Source organism: Astatotilapia calliptera, chromosome 20, assembly GCF_900246225.1.
Source record: "Astatotilapia calliptera chromosome 20, fAstCal1.2, whole genome shotgun sequence".
NCBI lineage: Eukaryota > Metazoa > Chordata > Actinopteri > Cichliformes > Cichlidae > Astatotilapia > Astatotilapia calliptera.
Window position 1 is genome coordinate 24,255,886 of NC_039321.1, and position 18,493 is coordinate 24,274,378.

Genomic DNA, 18,493 nt, shown 5'->3' on the forward strand with positions numbered 1-18,493 from the left:
CCTTGGCTTTGTGACGCTGCCACTGCAGGTTTTTCAGGTCTGCTTCAGCCACATTAAAAGTATACTTCAGCAATGAGTCTTTTCATAATTACAGTGTAATGAATTGTGATCGCCGATATGTGAAAGATGTCTGTGTAATCAGGATTTACTGGTTATTATTTTGTGTTGCATCTTACAAGCAGCTTTCAACTAAAATTATTTAAGGAAAAACAAATGTATTTTTATTCTCAGTTAACTTACTCACAAAAATTATTCATCAGTCAGCATAGACACTTGAAGAACAAAAGCTGGAGCTGCATACCTGTGTGATGTGTTCTCATAGATATCATACATTACAGCCACAGGCATTAGTGTGTGGAACACCTGTACAGATGAAGTTAAGAAAGGTACATCTATACAAAAATATACACAATTGTTTAAAAACAATAAATTTTATGAATATAGGAAATGTTCCTCTTAGTGACTGAGATGTCCTATTGTGTTATAATAAAGCTTTGTCCTGATTTTTATTGATTAAGCAAAGCGTAACCCAAACGTAAAGTATCCAGTAAGGTGTTTGTCACATAGGCATAATTCCATATGAAGCAAATTACAAACATCATAGGGTGTTTAGCTTAGGTAAAAATGTAGTTTGTTGTTGTTTTGGTTTATGAGCTTAAATTGTTTCATGTGTGTATTGTATATGAGTTTAGACTTGTATACAGTTAAAAATGTATGGATCGTTTAATGTCGAATTTGGAATATTGATTTGTAAACAATGGAATTTGAAATAAGAGGGTAGGAACAGAAAATGTGAAACTTCATCTTACTTCTTTTTGAGCATAAACATTGTGTAGACATAGAAATATTCATGAAAATATAATGTTTTCAAGTTTTTCATTCCTCTTGTAAATCTTGAAATATCTATGTATCATTTTCAGAGCTTCCTTGTTCTTGTTAGACTTCAGTCTCTCCAACCATGCAGCAATACACAAAAAGTCAGAATTGACACTTCAGATTCAACTGGTGTAAACACTTGAAACTTTTATGCACTGATTTACAAACGTAAACAATTTGTAAACCGGTGCATAAAAGTCAAGTTTTTATAACGCAGCTATATCTATATATGTATTCATGTAGTATTCATGATTAATGGAAATAAATAAATAAATAAAAAATTTTATTTGCCCCTTAAATTGAGTATTTGTTGAACTCTACTTCGAGTCACATGCAGTTTTCTGAAGTCAGGACTCTTCCTCCACCCTTACAGCTTCTAAGGAGCATGAGAAAGGGTCTGTTCCCCTTTCATCTTCCTGTGATTTTTTACTGACATCCACCATCATATCTGTAATATAATATTTAAAGTAGGGAATTTCTTAGATAGAGGATACACCAAACCCAATGAAAAGATCCTAGAAGGATAAGGTCCACTACTTAAATAACTTAAAATTATGACAGAAATGTAATTCATGGTCTCTAAATTGTGAAAAGGCCCGAGTTTCCTCACTGCATTAAATGAAAGGCTGGAAAACTCTGATTTGCACATATGACTTTATTATTATTATTATTATTTTTGTGTTATTATGTATTATAATTAAAACCCATTTTTAATTTAAGTAAGTATATTCGCATTATACTGAAATTATGTAAAATACACACAGAATTTGTTCAAATGGTTCCAGTTTATTGGCATCCACTGAATCACTTTCATTACAGAAAAAACATTACCCCTAGTGGCAGAGTCCTGGTAGTACAGACTGATTCTATAGAGAAACACATACCACACAGCAAGTCAGTAAGAAAATATCTAAGTGTTATCTACAGTCAAGCATATCTGGGTTAAAATTTTACTGAAATCTTTCCTGGTTTTGGTTTTTATCAGATGAACATGAATTAATGAAATAATGGCTCCGCTTTAATGTTCGACATCCAAAGTCCAAAGGTTTACTTTGATATTAGGGATCATGTTAAAGCCCAAACATCTGTTTTATGACCCCAGTAATGACTCTGACGAATGCATCCACACCTTTGGTTGAACAAACGCTGCAGAAAACTGCTAATTTTCACCTGCTCTTTGAAAGATTTCGTGGTTTCAGGCTTCCGGGAGAGGCCAATCATTTTACTGCAACGGTTTTCCATGAACAGCATGTCTCAGCTGAGCGTTTGGAATCAGCAGATAAGCTACAGCTTCTACAATCTTTCTTTTATATAAGGAAAAAAATCACCTCAGCTGTAGCAGCAGGAGTCGCTACGTGTTTCTGAAGACGCTAATGAAATGAGCAGTTTGTTAAACGTCTCTGATCTTTTTATCATAAACTTTTTCAATAAATGTTTTTTTTTTGTGTGTATCAGACAACTGAAAATTAAATATCAGTTAAGCAAAATGACAAAATGGCCTTCTCGCAGAACTGCTCCTAAAAGGCTCGTACCAAAATAATGACTTTGGTAATTACAACTTTTCCTGACCTCAATATCTAAATAAACACATTTGTTACAGGATGGATCACCCATGAAAAGAGAAAACAAAAACAAATATGAAGGGGATGCAGGCGTGAACCTGTTGAATACTTAAATCGATACAGGCAGTTAGAACTGTGGAATATTTAATAATTATTTTTGATCAGTCCAATGTGTCTATTAATGTTGCTAAAGTAGAGAATGGTCAGTTCATTTCGCAATAACATATAATCTAATTAATGCAACTACGCTACCCTTTTATTTAACTTTTCCAAACATGTTGTGATCAGTATATCAGCAAATGTCGTTTTCTGACTCGTTTATCTTGACACTTCTTTTAATAACGGCTCAATCCTACTGATGTCTTCATTTATTTTTATTTTTGCCGTCTTATCAATTACCTTTTCAAAAGATACAGCAATAGTATTTTTAGTTTTAGCATTTAGATGATCTTTTTTCAAACGTGCAGGATTTCATTAGCAAAACTCAAACTGTGCCTCTTTTCCACTAACGAACATAATGAGCTTCATCATATTTCAAATGAAAGCATGACAACAGTTCTTTTGAACCTTGTGCACCTTTGTATCAAAATAAGGAAAATCCTTACATACAGGAAAATAAAAAGTCCCTTGTCTTTAAAATTGCTGCCTGAATGATTGTATCCCACAAATCCCATTTTTCAGACTCTACCAAGTGTTACTTTAATGAAAGCGCTGTGTGTGGCGTCCGGTGAAACAACCAAAAAAGCAACACATACTGAAGTGGCCTGATATTTTTTCTAACTATACAAACACACACTTACACACCGTAAATCAACAATCTCTCTAATTTGTCGATAAAAACCAAGCAAATAAAAGTCAAAAAGTAAACCTAATGAATGGTACATCCTCTTCACAGTGTAGCCACAGCCTTTAGGAATTAAGAGAGCGGACAGACAGCCTTTGCTCACTGAATCCGAACTATAACTTACAGCCAGATGCTTCGACTGACATGTCCTGATAACCAGGTTTACGTCTAAGCTCCTCTTCCTAAATCACTGAAACTTCCAGCATTTAAAACAAAATAAAAGCAACAGGAAACTTGTTCCAAGCTGGTGAAGTGGAATCCTTGACGATCGAGAGGGTACGGGGGAAAAAAACTAACAAAATAAACAGGCTGACAGAGTCTTTATTCTCCTCTGCAGAGCATTCTCATTTTACCAAAAGCCTTCCTCGTCCTCGTCCTGCAGGTTTGAGTTAGCAGGTAGGGTGGCGACTGTTAAGAGGATTGACCACACGTGTCCTCTGGCTGGAGACACAGTTGGGAGTATTTCTGTAAATCCAACGTGGAGCTGAGATTGTCTGGGGAGGAGCATACGGGAGACTTCGTCGAGGCAAAGGGTTCTCAATCGGTGGAGAAGAGGTCGCCTGCTGAGGGGAGCGGGGCCAGACCCCCAGTTACGTTGGGCAGCAGCGAAAGGTCAGGGAGACTCTGGATGTGGGACTTGAGCTCCTTCCTCACCTGAGTCACTCTCGCCAGTTTCTGCTTATACTCCTACCGAAAAAATGACGATACGCACAGGTATGAGCAAATTACATCTTTTTTTAATATGAAAACATGTGAGGCAGGAAACAGAAGAGCAAGGCAGTAAAGAAGGGAGATGACCTCTAAAGCTAGATGCACCAAAATGTCAGTAATAAACGTCAAAATTGTATTTAAACATCCAAGAATAAACGTCTGCCAACTGTGATAACCAGATCTGCTTTTTACAGTGTGCTGACCTTCTGACCTCTTTTATTTCTTGTCATGTCAGACATGCTCCCAGCTATGTGGGCATGTTTTTAGCCAATGAGTGCTATCAGGGCTGAAGCATTAGCTGTAAACTGCTTCTAAACTTCTAAACAGCAGAAATAAACATGTTTGCAGCTGTTTTTATCTCCTCAGCTAATCTGAGTCACTGAACATGACCTCAAAAAGATGGGGGTGTTGTTACCTTTAGGTATTTTTCCTGCAGTTATCTGTGAAATAATATGGCATGCTGTATGGTAACTGCTATAATGAGTTCAGACATCTGTACTTAACTCTACAAAGTGTATTACAGGTATTACAGCTCCCTTTATTAATGAGACAAACACAAGCATTCAAACATCCTTTTCTAATGACTGTTGCGTCTGTCAAGTGCCTTACCTCCAGTTTCTTCTCTCTCTCCATGAGTGCCTCCTTCTGGCTGCTGATGTATTCAGTGAGCATACGTGCTAACTGCCGCCGGTCCTCCAGCTCTGCGGCCAGACGCCCGTTATATTCTGCCAGCAGCAAGCAGGCTTCATCCACAGTTTTTGAGAGCTTGTCTGCGGCTTCTTTGTCTAGAGTTGAGCCAAAGTGTGTTGTTAATCTCAGAGCCTTAATTTAAACTGAGGTTACTCCAGATAAACACGCTCCTCTGCATGCAGTACTTGATTGCTGTATATATGTTCTGTCCTAACATTTATTGATTGAGTGCGAGTCTTTTTGGAAGGAACAATTCTATCACACTGAAAGCAGAGATAAAACAATCTAAGCTCAAGCTCTACAAAAAGATCTCCTGAGGCTGCTCTCTCCTTAGCTTTCTGTGGTCAGTGTGGTACACACCATAGAAGACACCTGTGATGCTAATTACAGGGCACAATCTAGTTTACCTTGGCTCTTTTCCACTAGTACCGGTACCTACTCGGATCAACTCTACTCGTTTTGTCTCATTTTTCATTATAATCAACTACCATCTAATGTGGATGGGATCATTACAGCAATTTGGCTGAAACTGCAGGGTTTAAAGAAAGTCTGTTTTGAATTTTGTGAAGGAGTCACTCTCATGACTCACTCTCATGACACCACTGACTTGCCAATTGGCAGCATGCCGTCTGTTAGCATGACATTTTTGGATCGATTCAGCTCGCTTGGTACCAGGTCCTACTATCAAAAACCATAAAAGCCGAGTCGAATTGAGCTCAATAGGCACTAGTGGAATCAGTCTTTTCTAGGGGTACCATCATTTATAGCAAGGCCAATTTCATTAGTTGTTTAAAAAAAGGATTCTGCTGAACGACAATTTAAAAGCAATGTCTGATTTTCTTGAAGTTTTTTGTTTTAGTGTTATTACTTATCTCAGTTTCAAGTTATTATTTTAGTGACCACTGTAGGTTGTTCTTTCTTTGACAGAAGGTTACCAACAATTTTGTCCAAAACCGAGCTGAGCTGTCCAAGCCTTACCTGTGATCTTCTCCAGCAGGGAAACATCCTGGACTTCCTGCGGCAGCGAGGCAATCTTCTGACGAACAGCTGCATCACCTGATGCAGCGTTCTCTAAGTCCTGCAGGGCTTTTACCAGCTCCTCTGTCTGCACGTGTGCCAGAGTGTGTTTAAAGACAGGAGACAAGGGAAAAAAAGGAAGTGGGGGAAACAGTAATAAGAGATCAGTAAGGAGGCCAGTCAAAAATACCACCATTTTAACATTATCTGGATTAAACGTTGGCATCTTCACCAGCTGAGTTGCCGTGGAATCTGCGTTGCGAGGAGAAGTGTGGCTTCTATAGTCGTTGTCATCATCGTCCTCATCTTCCTGGATCTTTTGATAGCTTCTTTTCACTGGCTTTTTTTCTTCTGCAGAGTGATGTTTGGAGATAACAGAACAGAAAAAACACATCATGAGGTCACTAATGTGTTTCCTTTAACACCTATGATGGCATACTGATGTCGACAGGATAAACCCGAAAATGTATTTACTGTTAGATAACATTTTGGGTACTTGAACGCTGCTCTTTCTGTTGTTCTGTGATACAAACTCAGTAAAAACCTGCCATTTACCTGCAAATGCAGGTGTGTCGACACACATGTTGTTAACAGTGAAAGAGTGAAAAGAAAGGCTTCCTGTTTGGAGAATTATTCAGTCGTAATCAGTGTATTTACTCAGACGCAGCCCACTGATACAGTCACCTCATAAATCATGACAGCTCTCTAACAAACGTCCACAAAATGTGACTTCTTTCAGTATTGGTGATCCCGGCCATGGTTTTAAAGTGAAATGCTGTGATGTCAAACGCATCGTATACATTTACATACACCTGTGACAACATGTTATGTAATAGTCATCTAACCTGAAGGCCTGGGGCTGTTTGAGTCTTCTATGGCGAGTTTGAGCTGCTGGATGAAGTCGCTTCTGTAGAGGTTCCTCTCCTTCCAGATGTTCAGCAGTCTTTCCATGTGCTTTTTACAGTTCTCGTCTGCATCACTGCAGGGCGACGAGAGGAGCAACAGATTTCAGCAGACAATAAGGGAGTAACGAGTTACATAAAAATTTTAAATTTAAAGACGCACAGGAAGGCTATAAAAAGATCAAAGCACATCCAGAGTTTTTATGACATATTTTCTAAAAAACAAAAGATAACGGGGGCTGCAGACGTCCAGATAGGATCTGCTGTGCTTAATAGATAAGCAAAAACACAAAACAAAATTCAAACAAATGACTTCCCATGCATCTACTTCCCCACACAGACTCACACACATTTACTACATTCAGGAGAGTCTAATTTGGAGCAGACTTAGAGAACACGGTGGTCACCGTTAACATATACCTGGCAACATGGGAGCAGGCATCGACGAGCACAGACTCAAAGTCTTTGGTGAACTCGGGGCCTTTCTTCTTGCTGTTCTGGATGACATCATTAGCCAGATACAGGAATGTCAGCTTCCTGCTGCTTTTAGCTGCAACGTACATGAAAAATATCTCATTTTAAACGTTAGCTTTAACAAAATTAACAAGGAAAATTCACAGAGTGATTATCAGTTTCTCACATTCAAATTATTTTGAGTTTGAGTTGCAGTTTGAGTTTTAATTGGCATATTTTCCCTTCATCATGCCCATCTCCTTTACTTACTGCATAAGAATGAGGAAAAATACACTGTTAGTCGCAATAAAACTGGATTTACTAGTATTTCTATTCTTTCACACCCATGTAAGCTGACCATCTATAAGGTCTTAGGGCAGGGGTGTCAAACATAAAGCCCAAGGACCAGAATCAGCCTAGCACAGATTCCAATTCAGCCCACTAAACAGCTTTGGAAAATGTAGAAAGGTGCATAAATTTTGGATTACAGCTTTTCCTACTGAGAAAGACCTCCCCCTTGACTGTTCATACTGCACCAAAGTAATTAAGCAACAGATAAACAATTAACTGAGAGAAAAATAGTTTTTCCCCCGTACAATGCAGTATAACAGTTTATGTTTTTGGGTTTGTTTGTTTTTTACAATAGGTCCACAGTTTTAAGAAAGGCTATTTCCTATTAACAAAAACAAAAACAAAAAACAAAAACAAAACAGTACAGGACAGACTGGGCTGTAAGATACCAGAAGTCATCCTACACATTTATTTCCTGAAACTAAAATAATGTCATGGATTAAATGCACAGTTAAACTTCTTTGCACTGACAGAAAGGGGCTTTGCAGTGTGCTGTACGTGGCTCACAGCGTAAAATGAGTTTACAGTCTGTGTACAGTGTCCTTTACTTGTTAGTTACCGGCTCTCTCTTTGGCTGCAACATACACACAAATGTGTGGGGGTTTTTTCAGGAGGGCAGTCAGGTCTCACCTTTTTTCAGCTCTCTGTGCCACACTTTGACGATGAGGGCCGAGTGTTTGCGGTGGTGGATGATCCACAGAGACAGAGTCTGGACGCTCTGCTGCGAGCTGCTCAGCTCCGACAGCTTCTTCTCCAGGGCGGACTCAGAGAAGGACGACATGCCGGTGAGTAAGTGGGCGCTTCCCTTGTGACCGGACCGACTCCGACCAGCGTTAACGCGACTGAGCCCCGAGCTATTTTGGAGAGACTCGCACTGTCATCAAAACTGAAGTTGTGCTGCTAACTTACTGACAAGTAGCATCAAACTGTTTCCCGCTCCTCCCAAACGTTACCTTAGCTCACAGCTTCCTGAATTATCGACCAAATCCGCTAAAGCAAGCCTGCGATGAAGATGAGCTCCTTTATCAGCAGCTGCTTCTTCACTCAGTCCAGTGTTTGTTTACAGCACCAGCTAACGTTAGCCAACCGAGCTAAGCAGCCATCTGCAGAGCAGTGCAGCCCTGTGCTAGCCTGCTCTCCAAACAGACTCTGGATACACAGAACTTCTGTAACAAGCCCGATTAATACGTGTCAACCCACCAGCATAAAAAACCCAACGACGAAGCGCTAACGGCGAAACTCACACTTTGGCTTTGGTCGCCTAACTCATCAAAAAGACTTCTTTCAAAAAATGGCAGCTTGCACTTTCACCTCGATGTTCGCGTCGCATGGTAGTGACGCAAGCAGACCGGGCATCACCATCATCATCTTTATCCGGGGATGAAGGCTATTTTGTTCATATCGCCACTGCTTAAATAACACAGATTTTTTAAAAGACAGTCAGTATCATCTATAATTTCACGAGAATTTTGGGAAATATATCTCAGTATTTTTGATGATTTAGACTATATATGTATATACTAGAACATGTAATAAGGCTACAAGGCTAAAAGTAATTCACTAAAGTTTTGTATTTTTGTTTATTTTTCACTGCAGTTCAAATGCATTAAAACATGCAATTTTACACTATCAGATCAATATTTTGATTAGATTGATAGGCCAAAAACAACGGGAAGAGGAGAAGATGATTGGAGCTTTAGTTATAGGCCAAGCAGCCCATTGTTTTGCTATGTTATGTCCAAAATGCCTCTCTTCAAATTTGCAGTTTGACCGGCTGATCTTTTAAAAGCTGTAAGACCCGAACACTTATGTGTTATTGCTCCAGTTCAACACAAAGACATTACAAACAGTTGTTATATAGGAATATAGTTAAATGTTGTACTACTTTTCTTTCTTTGTGTACCCAATGATTAATCAAAACGTTGCCCAACTTCAGTCTATGCTTAGCTGTTTGCAATTCACTTTGTGTAATGTTATAATATTAAAGAAGCATAAGAGTACATTAATAATGGCTGCTTTACACGTTTTTGGAAGGCTGAGAGGAAGAATTACACAGAGAGGAGTCACGTTGGTAAAGGTCAGAGTCTTACTCATAAACCTTTTGTCATGAGTAGATTTTTCTTGTGACTGTTTTCAAGCTATGATTGCTTTAACTTGGATCTATTACTCATGCAGCTCTGTTATTAATCTGACTGCAATATGTCATCAAAGGACAAAACAAAGAGAATTTATCCAACTTCCTGGCTCATACGGACATGTTAACAAATACCTTTCTGTTAAAAGTCTGCATATTGTGTGCATGCCATCAAATCTTTGTGTTTGTACAGGCATTTGAATTTACATGGCTATTTGACTGCATAATACAGCGGATAATAAAATGCACCGTATTCCTGTTCAAACAATGGTTTTTCCCTGGATCTAAGCAAATTACATGTTAGTACAACAGGTGTGTTTGACAAAATACAGGTCAAATATCAACCAAAATGCAAATTCTGGCACACCTGTACAGCCCTCATGAAGGATTTGCACATTACAAAATAAGTGTAGCTAATAAGACTAGTGTAACATGTAACATTATATACATTTAGAAATTCGTTATTTGTTTTTTTATTTGCTTTTAAAGCACCCTTGAGTGTTTTGAAAGAGCCAATTAATAAAATGTATTACTGTTGTTGTTGTTGTTATTATTATTATTAGTGGTAGTATTGTTAGTATTATTATTATTATTGGCTTTTACATTTTCTAAAATGTCCTTCTGAGTAGGACATCACTTTCAAATTATGCCTTTACAAGCTAACCTCCTGAGACCCTGAATCCTCATCTGGTGACATTAAATTTTGGCTTTCAGCATCTTATACTTGATTCTGCTCAATAAACCATTTTTATATTATATTTATTAAACATTGATGACTTTATTTTTCATTCTATTTTTTTAAGGAAAAATACTTTCTCTTCAAAGTAGATTCTTAGTTTTTGTGCTGACTCAGACACACTTTTGAGACACATTATTTCTATGTAAAGTTTAACAGATATTTCCTGTTTTATGGGCAGCTGCTTTTTACTAAACACACATCATGTGGAATTTAACAAAAATAATATCATAAAATGTACTTACAAAAAGTATCCAGCAGCATCAGGTTAACATTTAACTCCCAAAACCTGTAATGTTGCCTTCATTTGTTGATAAATTCACTTTGTATCTATGTACGTAATGTATGTACATCACACTGAAATTGCAATATCATCTATAAGATTAAGATTTAAAATCCTTGAAAGCAAAGTCTTATATTGGAAAAGACTATCAGCCCTAATAAATGTGTTAAAAAGTGAATCTGCACTCACTCCATGTTAGTGGTCAAAGATTTATGAAAAAATCACTGCCTCTTCATGACTTTCATTTATGCAAATCATTTCAACGGGAGGAAAACTCTAATGACACCAACAAATTCCACATGCAAAGTACCTTCACTCAGTAAACATTTTTCAGAAGAATGGAAAATCCTCCCCTCTGCCAGCCCACACTTTTAAGAAGAGTTCCTGATCTGTTTTTGCACAACACACTGAGCTTCCACATGCAGATGTGCATAAGCTGACGCTAAAATACGAGCATGTCTGTTACTGTGCTGCTTTCCTTGGGCTGGTTAGTGCTGCAGTCAGCTGATGGGAATCTAGATCACACCACTCACAGCCAGGGGATGTATCTGCAGGGGGACTTCTCCTTCGCTGGACTCTTTCCTCTCTTCTATACTAATGGGCTGAGTGGTTTGCCTGCTCTGGTTCCATGCAGAGAGTGAGTGTTTCTGTTTTATTAGACAGAAACCTGATAGATGCATTTCACTTGTGGACCAGTTAATATTGTCAGTTTTTTCAAACTTAACACTCTTTTTTTTTCTTCTCCAGAGGCAGGCCCAACAAACATGGTTTTCATCTGTTGCAAGCTATGAGATTTGCTGTGGAAGAAATCAACAGCAAAACAGGGGTGCTTTCTCTCCTACCAGGAGTGAAACTCGGCTACCAGATGTACGATATTTGCTCAGTACCGGCCAGTATCCTGGCCACCCTGGACCTGCTCGACCAACAGTACAGGAACATTTCTACACCTGGGGCACAGAACAACACAGCCCTTAATTCCAGTGATGCTCAAACAGCTGTGGCTGTGATTGGGCCGGACAGCAGCAGCAAGTCTTTCACCCCTGCTGCTTTACTGGGGACCTCTCTTGTACCACAGGTAAGTTAATATTTGGAAGTCTTTGCTCGTGTCCATGAATTATTTTATATTCCACATTCACATCTTAAAAGAAACTCATTGCTCATTGCTCATTGTAGATCTCTTATGAAGCATCAAGTGAGCAGCTGAGCAACAAGATATACTATCCATCTTTTTTCCGCACAATTTCCAGTGACAAGAACCAGGTAGCTGCTATGATCCAACTCCTGGTTCGTTTCAACTGGACCTGGATCGCTCTCTTAGGCAGTGACAATGACTATGGGCTTCAGGCCATGAAGAGTCTGTCCCAACAAGCATCCAGCTACGGCATCTGCATCGCCTACCAAGGAGTCATCCCCTCAGCTACAGATGAAACAGTCCAGATCATGAGGAACATGGTAACGGACATACTGACAACCCACGTCAATACCATTGTGGTCTTCTCCAGCAAGACGAAACTCAGTGGCTTCTTCCCATTTGTACTCGAGCGCAACATAACAGATAAAGTGTGGATCGGGACGGAGGACTGGTCAGTGGCAACTCTTATATCAGGCATAAGTGGAATCAACACAATCGGTACTGTGATCGGTGTGGCCGTCAAACCTATATCCATTCCCGGATTTGAGGAGTTTGAGAAAAAGATAGTCGAGGCTTCAATGCAACGCGCCAACGCTAATGTTACCATGAGCTATGGAAATGACTGCCTACAGAGCACAGACCTGTACAGCCTCGCCAGAAATAATTACTCTCTGGAGGAATATGACATCGCCTCTGCCTTCAATGTGTATAAAGCTGTGTATGCTTTGGCTCATGCTCTGCACACTACACTTGGTTGTGATGCCGAAAAGTGCAACAAGAGAACCGTGCATCCATGGGAGGTGAGTTGATTTAAACTGATGTTTTGGTTTGGTTTGATTTGGGTTTATTCTTTACATAATTCTCATTTTCTGTCCTCCCCAGCTTTTTCAGCAGCTAAAGCATGTGCGATTTTCCCTGGAGAACACCTCTGTGTACTTTGATGCAAATGGAGATCCACCCACAGGATATGATATTGTTACCTGGATTTGGAGGGGCACTGACTGGTCCCTGAGAGTAGTGGGCTCCTTTACCCCAGACCCAATTACACTGACAATTGATGCAGATCAAATTGAGTGGTGCGGAAAAGAAGGTTCAAGAGCAGTAAGAGCAACATGGTGTTTGGGTTTGTTTTATAGTTTTAAAAAAAATTAAATATTACAAAAAGACCCACAGAAAATTAACCCTAACCCTAAAAAGGATCATTTTCATTTCTCATTTAAAAAGGTTAAACAAATATGCTTTTGATGTTGTGGTTTATGTGCATCTGTTGTATAGCATTTATTTCTTCTGTTATTCTCTGCTCTCCCTTCCAACCAAGAGCTAGATCTATTAGAGATGACCTGTTTAAATAAAAGCTAATCTATAATATGTCTTTTTCTTTGACTGTGTATAGGTGCCACTGTCCATCTGTTCACCACCCTGCCCAACTGGCCACAAGAAGTTGCTGACAGGGCAGCATAAGTGCTGCTTCGACTGCCAGGCCTGTCCTGCTGCCACATTCCTCAATAAAAGTGGTAAACAAAGAAAAAGGAAAAAGGAGCAGAGATAAATAGAAAACAGAGAGGCGGGCGGTGGAAAAGGGTTTCCTTGATCACATATTATCTCTATGTAGCAAAATGAGACTGAAAAGTGAATCTGAGATTTTATGATCTCATAACAAAGATTATATAAAATCTATCTTTTTATTATAAAAGCCAGTAATAAATATGTGTCGTTTATCGGCATCGTCAGAGGTGCTGATTGTATGTAATGCAAATACAAATCCCCCAAAATCATAAAGATATCCAAGAAATAAAAGTTAAGTTGTTGTGCTCCAGAACTCAATATAGAGTTCAGCTATTTAAGATTTCTTCCAGTGAACAAAGTGATCCACGTTGCAACAGAGCGCCATTACATTGTTGTGTGTAAAATTGTCCAATAGGTGGTGCTGAATGCACATTCTGACGCTGGAGCCAAACGACCTGAAAAAACCAAACAAGGGCCACAATGTTGAATAATAACAAATCACATATTATATGATTTCCAGCAAATGCTGTGTGTTTGACTTTAAGTTTCAGACTTGGGCTGGTGAATCTGAGCTCAACCAACAGTGGACACAACTGCTGTCCAGCTTTTATATCCCAGGTTTTCTTCAAGCTGTGCTTTTTCTCTTCCTTAGATCCTGTAATTTGCCAGCCGTGTCTGCCAGAGCAGTGGGCGCCCCCGAGCAGTGAGCAGTGCCTGAACAGGACTGTCCTGCTGCTGGAATGGGACGCCCCTCTCTCCATTGCCCTGCTCTTCTTTTTCGCCACCTGCCTTCTCATGATCTTTGGCACTGCAATAATCCTCCTGCTCAACCTGAACACACCCGTAGCCAAGTCTGCCGGGGGCCGCACCTGCCTCCTGATGCTGGCAGCCCTGACTGCAGCCACCATAAGCTCTTTGTGCCACTTTGGCCAGCCATCGCCTCTGGCCTGCATCTTCAAGCAGTCTCTATTCATGGACAGCTTCACTGTGTGCCTGGCCTGCATCACTATGCGCGCCCTTCAGGTTGTCTGCATTTTTAAATTTGCATCCAAGCTGCCGCCAGCCTATGACAAGTGGGCAAAAAAACACGGGCCAGAGTTCACAATTTTCCTAGTGTCTGCCATCATGCTGATCATTTCCGTGCTCCGTGTGGCCCTCGACACCCCCAGGCCTTCCATGGATCTTGAATTCTACGAGGATCGCATCGTGCTCGAGTGCAGCAAGACCCTCTCGGTCGGCTCTGGTGTTGAACTTGCTTATGTGTCCATGGTCAGCGTTCTCTGCTTCACTTTCAGTTACATGGGCAAAGACCTGCCAGCCAATTACAACGAGGCCAAGTGCGTGACCTTCAGCCTCATGGTGTACATGATCTCCTGGATCAGCTTCTTCACCCTCTACCTCATCAGCAGAGATTCGTTCACCATGGCCGCACAAGTGTTTGCCACACTCTTCAGTGTCCTAGCCTTCCTCGGGGGATACTTTGTACCCAAAATTTATATTATTGTGCTGAGACCGCAAATGAACACAACTGCACATTTCCAGAATTGTATTCAAATGTATACCATGAAAAAATGAGTAGTGTGGTGATTTCATTACATTAACAGCACTTATATTCAAGGCAGCGCAAAATAATAGCTTTAAATGCATTTTATTTAAACAATGTTTATCTTGTGAGTGTATTTGTGTGTTATTAGATTGTGCATTCTTTTGCTTAGATGTCCTATAATTTAATTTCAGTGTAATTTAATTGTCAAGTTCAAGTTTCAAGTGAGTCAATAGCAAAAAGCAGCTGGTTACAGAATAAAAGTTTGTTACAGCAAGTTGCAGAATGATACAACAACTCATTGCATGTCAAAGAAATCCCTAACTGCTTTGTCTCTCTCTCTCTCTCTCTCTCACACACACACACACACACACACACACACACACACACACACACACACACACACACACACACACACACACAGACACACACACACACTGCTGCTGTTAGCTGTTGTTTGAGAGGATAGATGAAAAGGCCTTTTGTGGCTGGGAGGTCAGCGCTATTGACCAGTAGATGTGTGAGTAGAGTCGGAGGTTGGCTTTCCCACAGTCTCTCTGTCCACTCACAGGCTAATACCCTCGGTCAACAATCGAAGTGTGCCATGGGTGAACAAGCAGGAGTTTTATTGTCTGTACACAAAGAAAAGGCGCGAGAATAAAAACTCAGGAATTTCATTTCAACATCGCCCAACATACAAACTATCCGTTTGAATCCATGCAAAGGCACGTTTACACCTCTACCTGCAAACTGCTGTGGCCAACGTTTCACTGTGCTCTTGGCCGTGTTTGTCTTTCGTTACACTAAAATCAACAAACCATTAAAGTCACCCGAATACCAGCAGAGTCGAGGTTTCATTTGGGATGTGGCTATCCACACATTAATGATATTTTGCCATGAAGTCAAAGGGACAAAAATGTGCACAAAAAAACTATGTAAATCATTGTGGTGTGAAAACTAAGAATTTGCCTTTTCCACACTAGCAATTAAATCTATAATAACATGTTTTCTTTCGGCATCTTTTCCCCTGACACCACCAGTGCAATGATGCATCCTGTTTAATTATTCCCTGGGTGCATATCAGGAGCTTTTGCCCACGTTCCCCAGAGTAAATGCAGGCTGAGATAAGCAGCAGCTCCTGATAAGAGATGGACGGCACTCCATTCTCAGTCTGGAATGGTTTTATCTCCACTGAGCCAGCCTCTGATTGCTTCACTTCTCAGTTATTGATACATCTTCATCTGACACAAACCCCAATACGGCTTAATTAACGTGCCTTTGTCATGCTAATGACACGCTATAAAGTGAAGAGCAGCTTCAGAGCTGATAGTGTCATCCAAAATGAATCTGATCGCTTCACCTACACACCCACGTCTCCATGCATCACCAACCACGCCTCCTTTCACTACATCACAACCTGTGAGGGGAGATAACAAAGTTAGCACCTCTGAGATTTAAACAGAGAGATGTGAATGAAATGCTTGAACAACAAAACCACCAAGACTAAAAATCATCCACAGTTAACATAAAATGTTCACATAAGAACATGAGCGTCCTTTTTTTATTTTAGGGAAGAAATTATTTGATAAAATACTAAAATAAAATAGAGGTAGCAGCAAACAGTGGCTTTGATTTTTCATTTCCAAGCATTACACTGTGCTGTTAGGAATACTGAGTGTTGGAAGCATGAATTTACAGTAAAACACAAGCTAGGAAAATGCTATTGCGGTCTATACTTGATTATAAGTAAGTATATGTGTACACGTGTGAGTAATTGTGAATACAATATGTAGGCCATAAATCTGGGCACTGTGGAGAATGTGTGATTGTTTTACTTAGTAACATGGGGGACTGCTTTAGTTTCTAACATGCCAAGGTCAGCTGATTGTTTATTGTGCCTTTGCATTGCAAATAAAATACATCTTGTCGTGTGTAACTGACAAGATGCTGGCTGCAAATGCCAGCAACTAGATGCAATTTGCTGGATTTTTTAATGTGTTTTTCTGTTCACGTTGCTTAGCATAAATCAAAGAAATCCTATCACATTTCCTGATTATGAAATCTACAAACCAAACGAGGAAAATGTGTGTACAGCAGTGTTGTCAAAACCCATTTTAAGTTTGCTGTTTAGATATGTACAGACCCAAACATCCTTATATCTGTTGCCTTGTAGATCAAACCATTAATGACCATCCCTACATTCATTGTTGAAAAGAGGTGTTAAAATAAAAATGCACTAAAAGAGGCAAAAATAAAGTGGTATTTTTTTATATATATATATATAGTACCAATGTGGACTTTTTTCATGAAATATATATAAATGTAAAAGAAGTCAGCAAGCATTTTTAATGATTGTTTCTTTTTATTTTTAATTGTCGTACAAATGTTAGGAATGAGTTTTAAGAACCTTTACACAATAGCAGAACAGCAATATAAACATCTCAGTACAACATGTTAAAAATGTAAACCCATCTACACGCAAAACACACGCTTTGTAATCATACTGACACATCGAGTTTGGCATAGATACATCAAAACAGATGAGAAATATTCTCCACAGCAGCTGTCCATAAACACAGTATGGCAGACACATATACAGTAACATCGAGTAGACCAAAGATAAAACTCCACTGGAGTAAACAACAAAACTATCAATACTCAAAATCAAAATCAACCTCCAGCTTTAAACGCAAAGGGAAAGTACGTATTAAGAGTCACAGCGGGATCTTCAGCTACGTGACAGCCGGTGCTTTTACTTGTCCATCAATGTGATGAGACGCTAAGGAAACCCATCAGGAATGAGCAGGCTGGAAAAATATATTTCCTGCATAGTGAGGGAGAGTTCAGCACCCCTCATGTCTCAGTCTCTGCCTCTACCAAGGCCTCCACACGGGGCCTCTGCTCCCGCTGTCCTGCACTGTGGTGGGCCTGAGTGTGAAGCAGACTGGGGAGGAGCTGCTGGCTGTCTGGGCTTGAAGGAGTTTCTGGTCTTGCTGCTGCTGGAGTCCCTGCAGAGGGGCGAGAGAAGCCTCTGAACCAGCTGAAAGGAAGTGCACAGGGTCCCTCCAACACTGAGAGTAGGCCTGGTTGTAGTCACTCTGACAGAGGCCTGTCTGCAGCTGCTGCCTCAGGAAGCTCACAGTCATCTCCAAGATGTCAGCCTTCTCTAGCTTGGAGTTGGGCTCTTGCTTGTGAAACTCCTTCTCCAGAATGACTTTCAGCTGCTCGATGCAGCTGTTGATGCGATCCCTGCGCATTTTCTCCACAATGGGTTTCCTCATCTGAGAAAGAGAAGGCAGACAAGTAAGTTCACATTTCAAGTCAGCAATGCACAAGCCAATCTAAAAATCTCCTGTGGTACTCACTTTAATGTTATCTTTCTCAGAGATCCTGATGTGGTGAACAGAGGAGTAGTTTGTTGAGTAAGGAGCCATGTCTCTGCAGAGGTGAAGTGAGCAGTGATGTCTCTGGAGGAGCCGCTCCTCATTTTATACTGGGAGATTAGCATAACAAAGTCATGTGGCTGAGGCAGGGCTGGGGTTCCCACACTCTGACCAGTGGGACTCCCAACAACAACAATGGAGGAGATGTCAATAACTCAGAGAGCATTTATCTCTGCTGGGCATGTTTCCCAAGATAAGCAACAGGCAATTAAGAGTTAATCAGAAGTGCTATCTCCGAATTTACATCAGCTGGATTGATCAGATTTTTTTTCTGTTTTTTAATTCTGATCAGAGGGAGTAAAATACACAA

The 18,493-nt window shown here is 40.1% G+C and overlaps 3 protein-coding genes across 4 annotated transcripts; 1 reads left to right on the plus strand and 2 right to left on the minus strand.

Moving 5' to 3' along the window:
• Nucleotides 1–1,642: 1,642 nt before the first annotated feature.
• On the minus strand, nt 1,643–8,761 carry rprd1b (regulation of nuclear pre-mRNA domain containing 1B). 2 transcript variants are annotated; one of them, XM_026154729.1, is made up of 8 exons: nt 8,360–8,761; nt 8,037–8,260; nt 7,023–7,152; nt 6,546–6,679; nt 5,933–6,051; nt 5,662–5,788; nt 4,603–4,778; nt 1,643–3,969 (listed from the first exon to the last, which is right to left on the minus strand). In XM_026154729.1, exons 2-8 carry the CDS (start codon nt 8,185–8,187, stop codon nt 3,820–3,822), a joined length of 987 nt encoding a protein of 328 aa, XP_026010514.1. In that variant the 5' UTR covers nt 8,188–8,260; nt 8,360–8,761; the 3' UTR covers nt 1,643–3,819. The 2 variants fall into 2 exon arrangements, with proteins under 2 accessions (XP_026010514.1, XP_026010512.1); XM_026154727.1 differs by having other exon boundaries at nt 8,037–8,761.
• A 2,253-nt stretch (nt 8,762–11,014) lies between these two features.
• tas1r1 (taste receptor, type 1, member 1) lies at nt 11,015–14,772 on the plus strand. The gene is made up of 6 exons (XM_026153487.1): nt 11,015–11,196; nt 11,307–11,634; nt 11,733–12,491; nt 12,574–12,792; nt 13,085–13,205; nt 13,850–14,772. The coding sequence occupies exons 1-6, from the start codon at nt 11,015–11,017 to the stop codon at nt 14,770–14,772; spliced, it is 2,532 nt and encodes an 843-aa protein (XP_026009272.1).
• Nucleotides 14,773–17,120: 2,348 nt separating this feature from the next.
• Nucleotides 17,121–18,460, minus strand: her12 (hairy-related 12). The gene is made up of 2 exons (XM_026154534.1): nt 18,106–18,460; nt 17,121–18,021 (listed from the first exon to the last, which is right to left on the minus strand). Exons 1-2 carry the CDS (start codon nt 18,172–18,174, stop codon nt 17,614–17,616), a joined length of 477 nt encoding a protein of 158 aa, XP_026010319.1. The 5' UTR covers nt 18,175–18,460; the 3' UTR covers nt 17,121–17,613.
• Nucleotides 18,461–18,493: the final 33 nt, after the last annotated feature.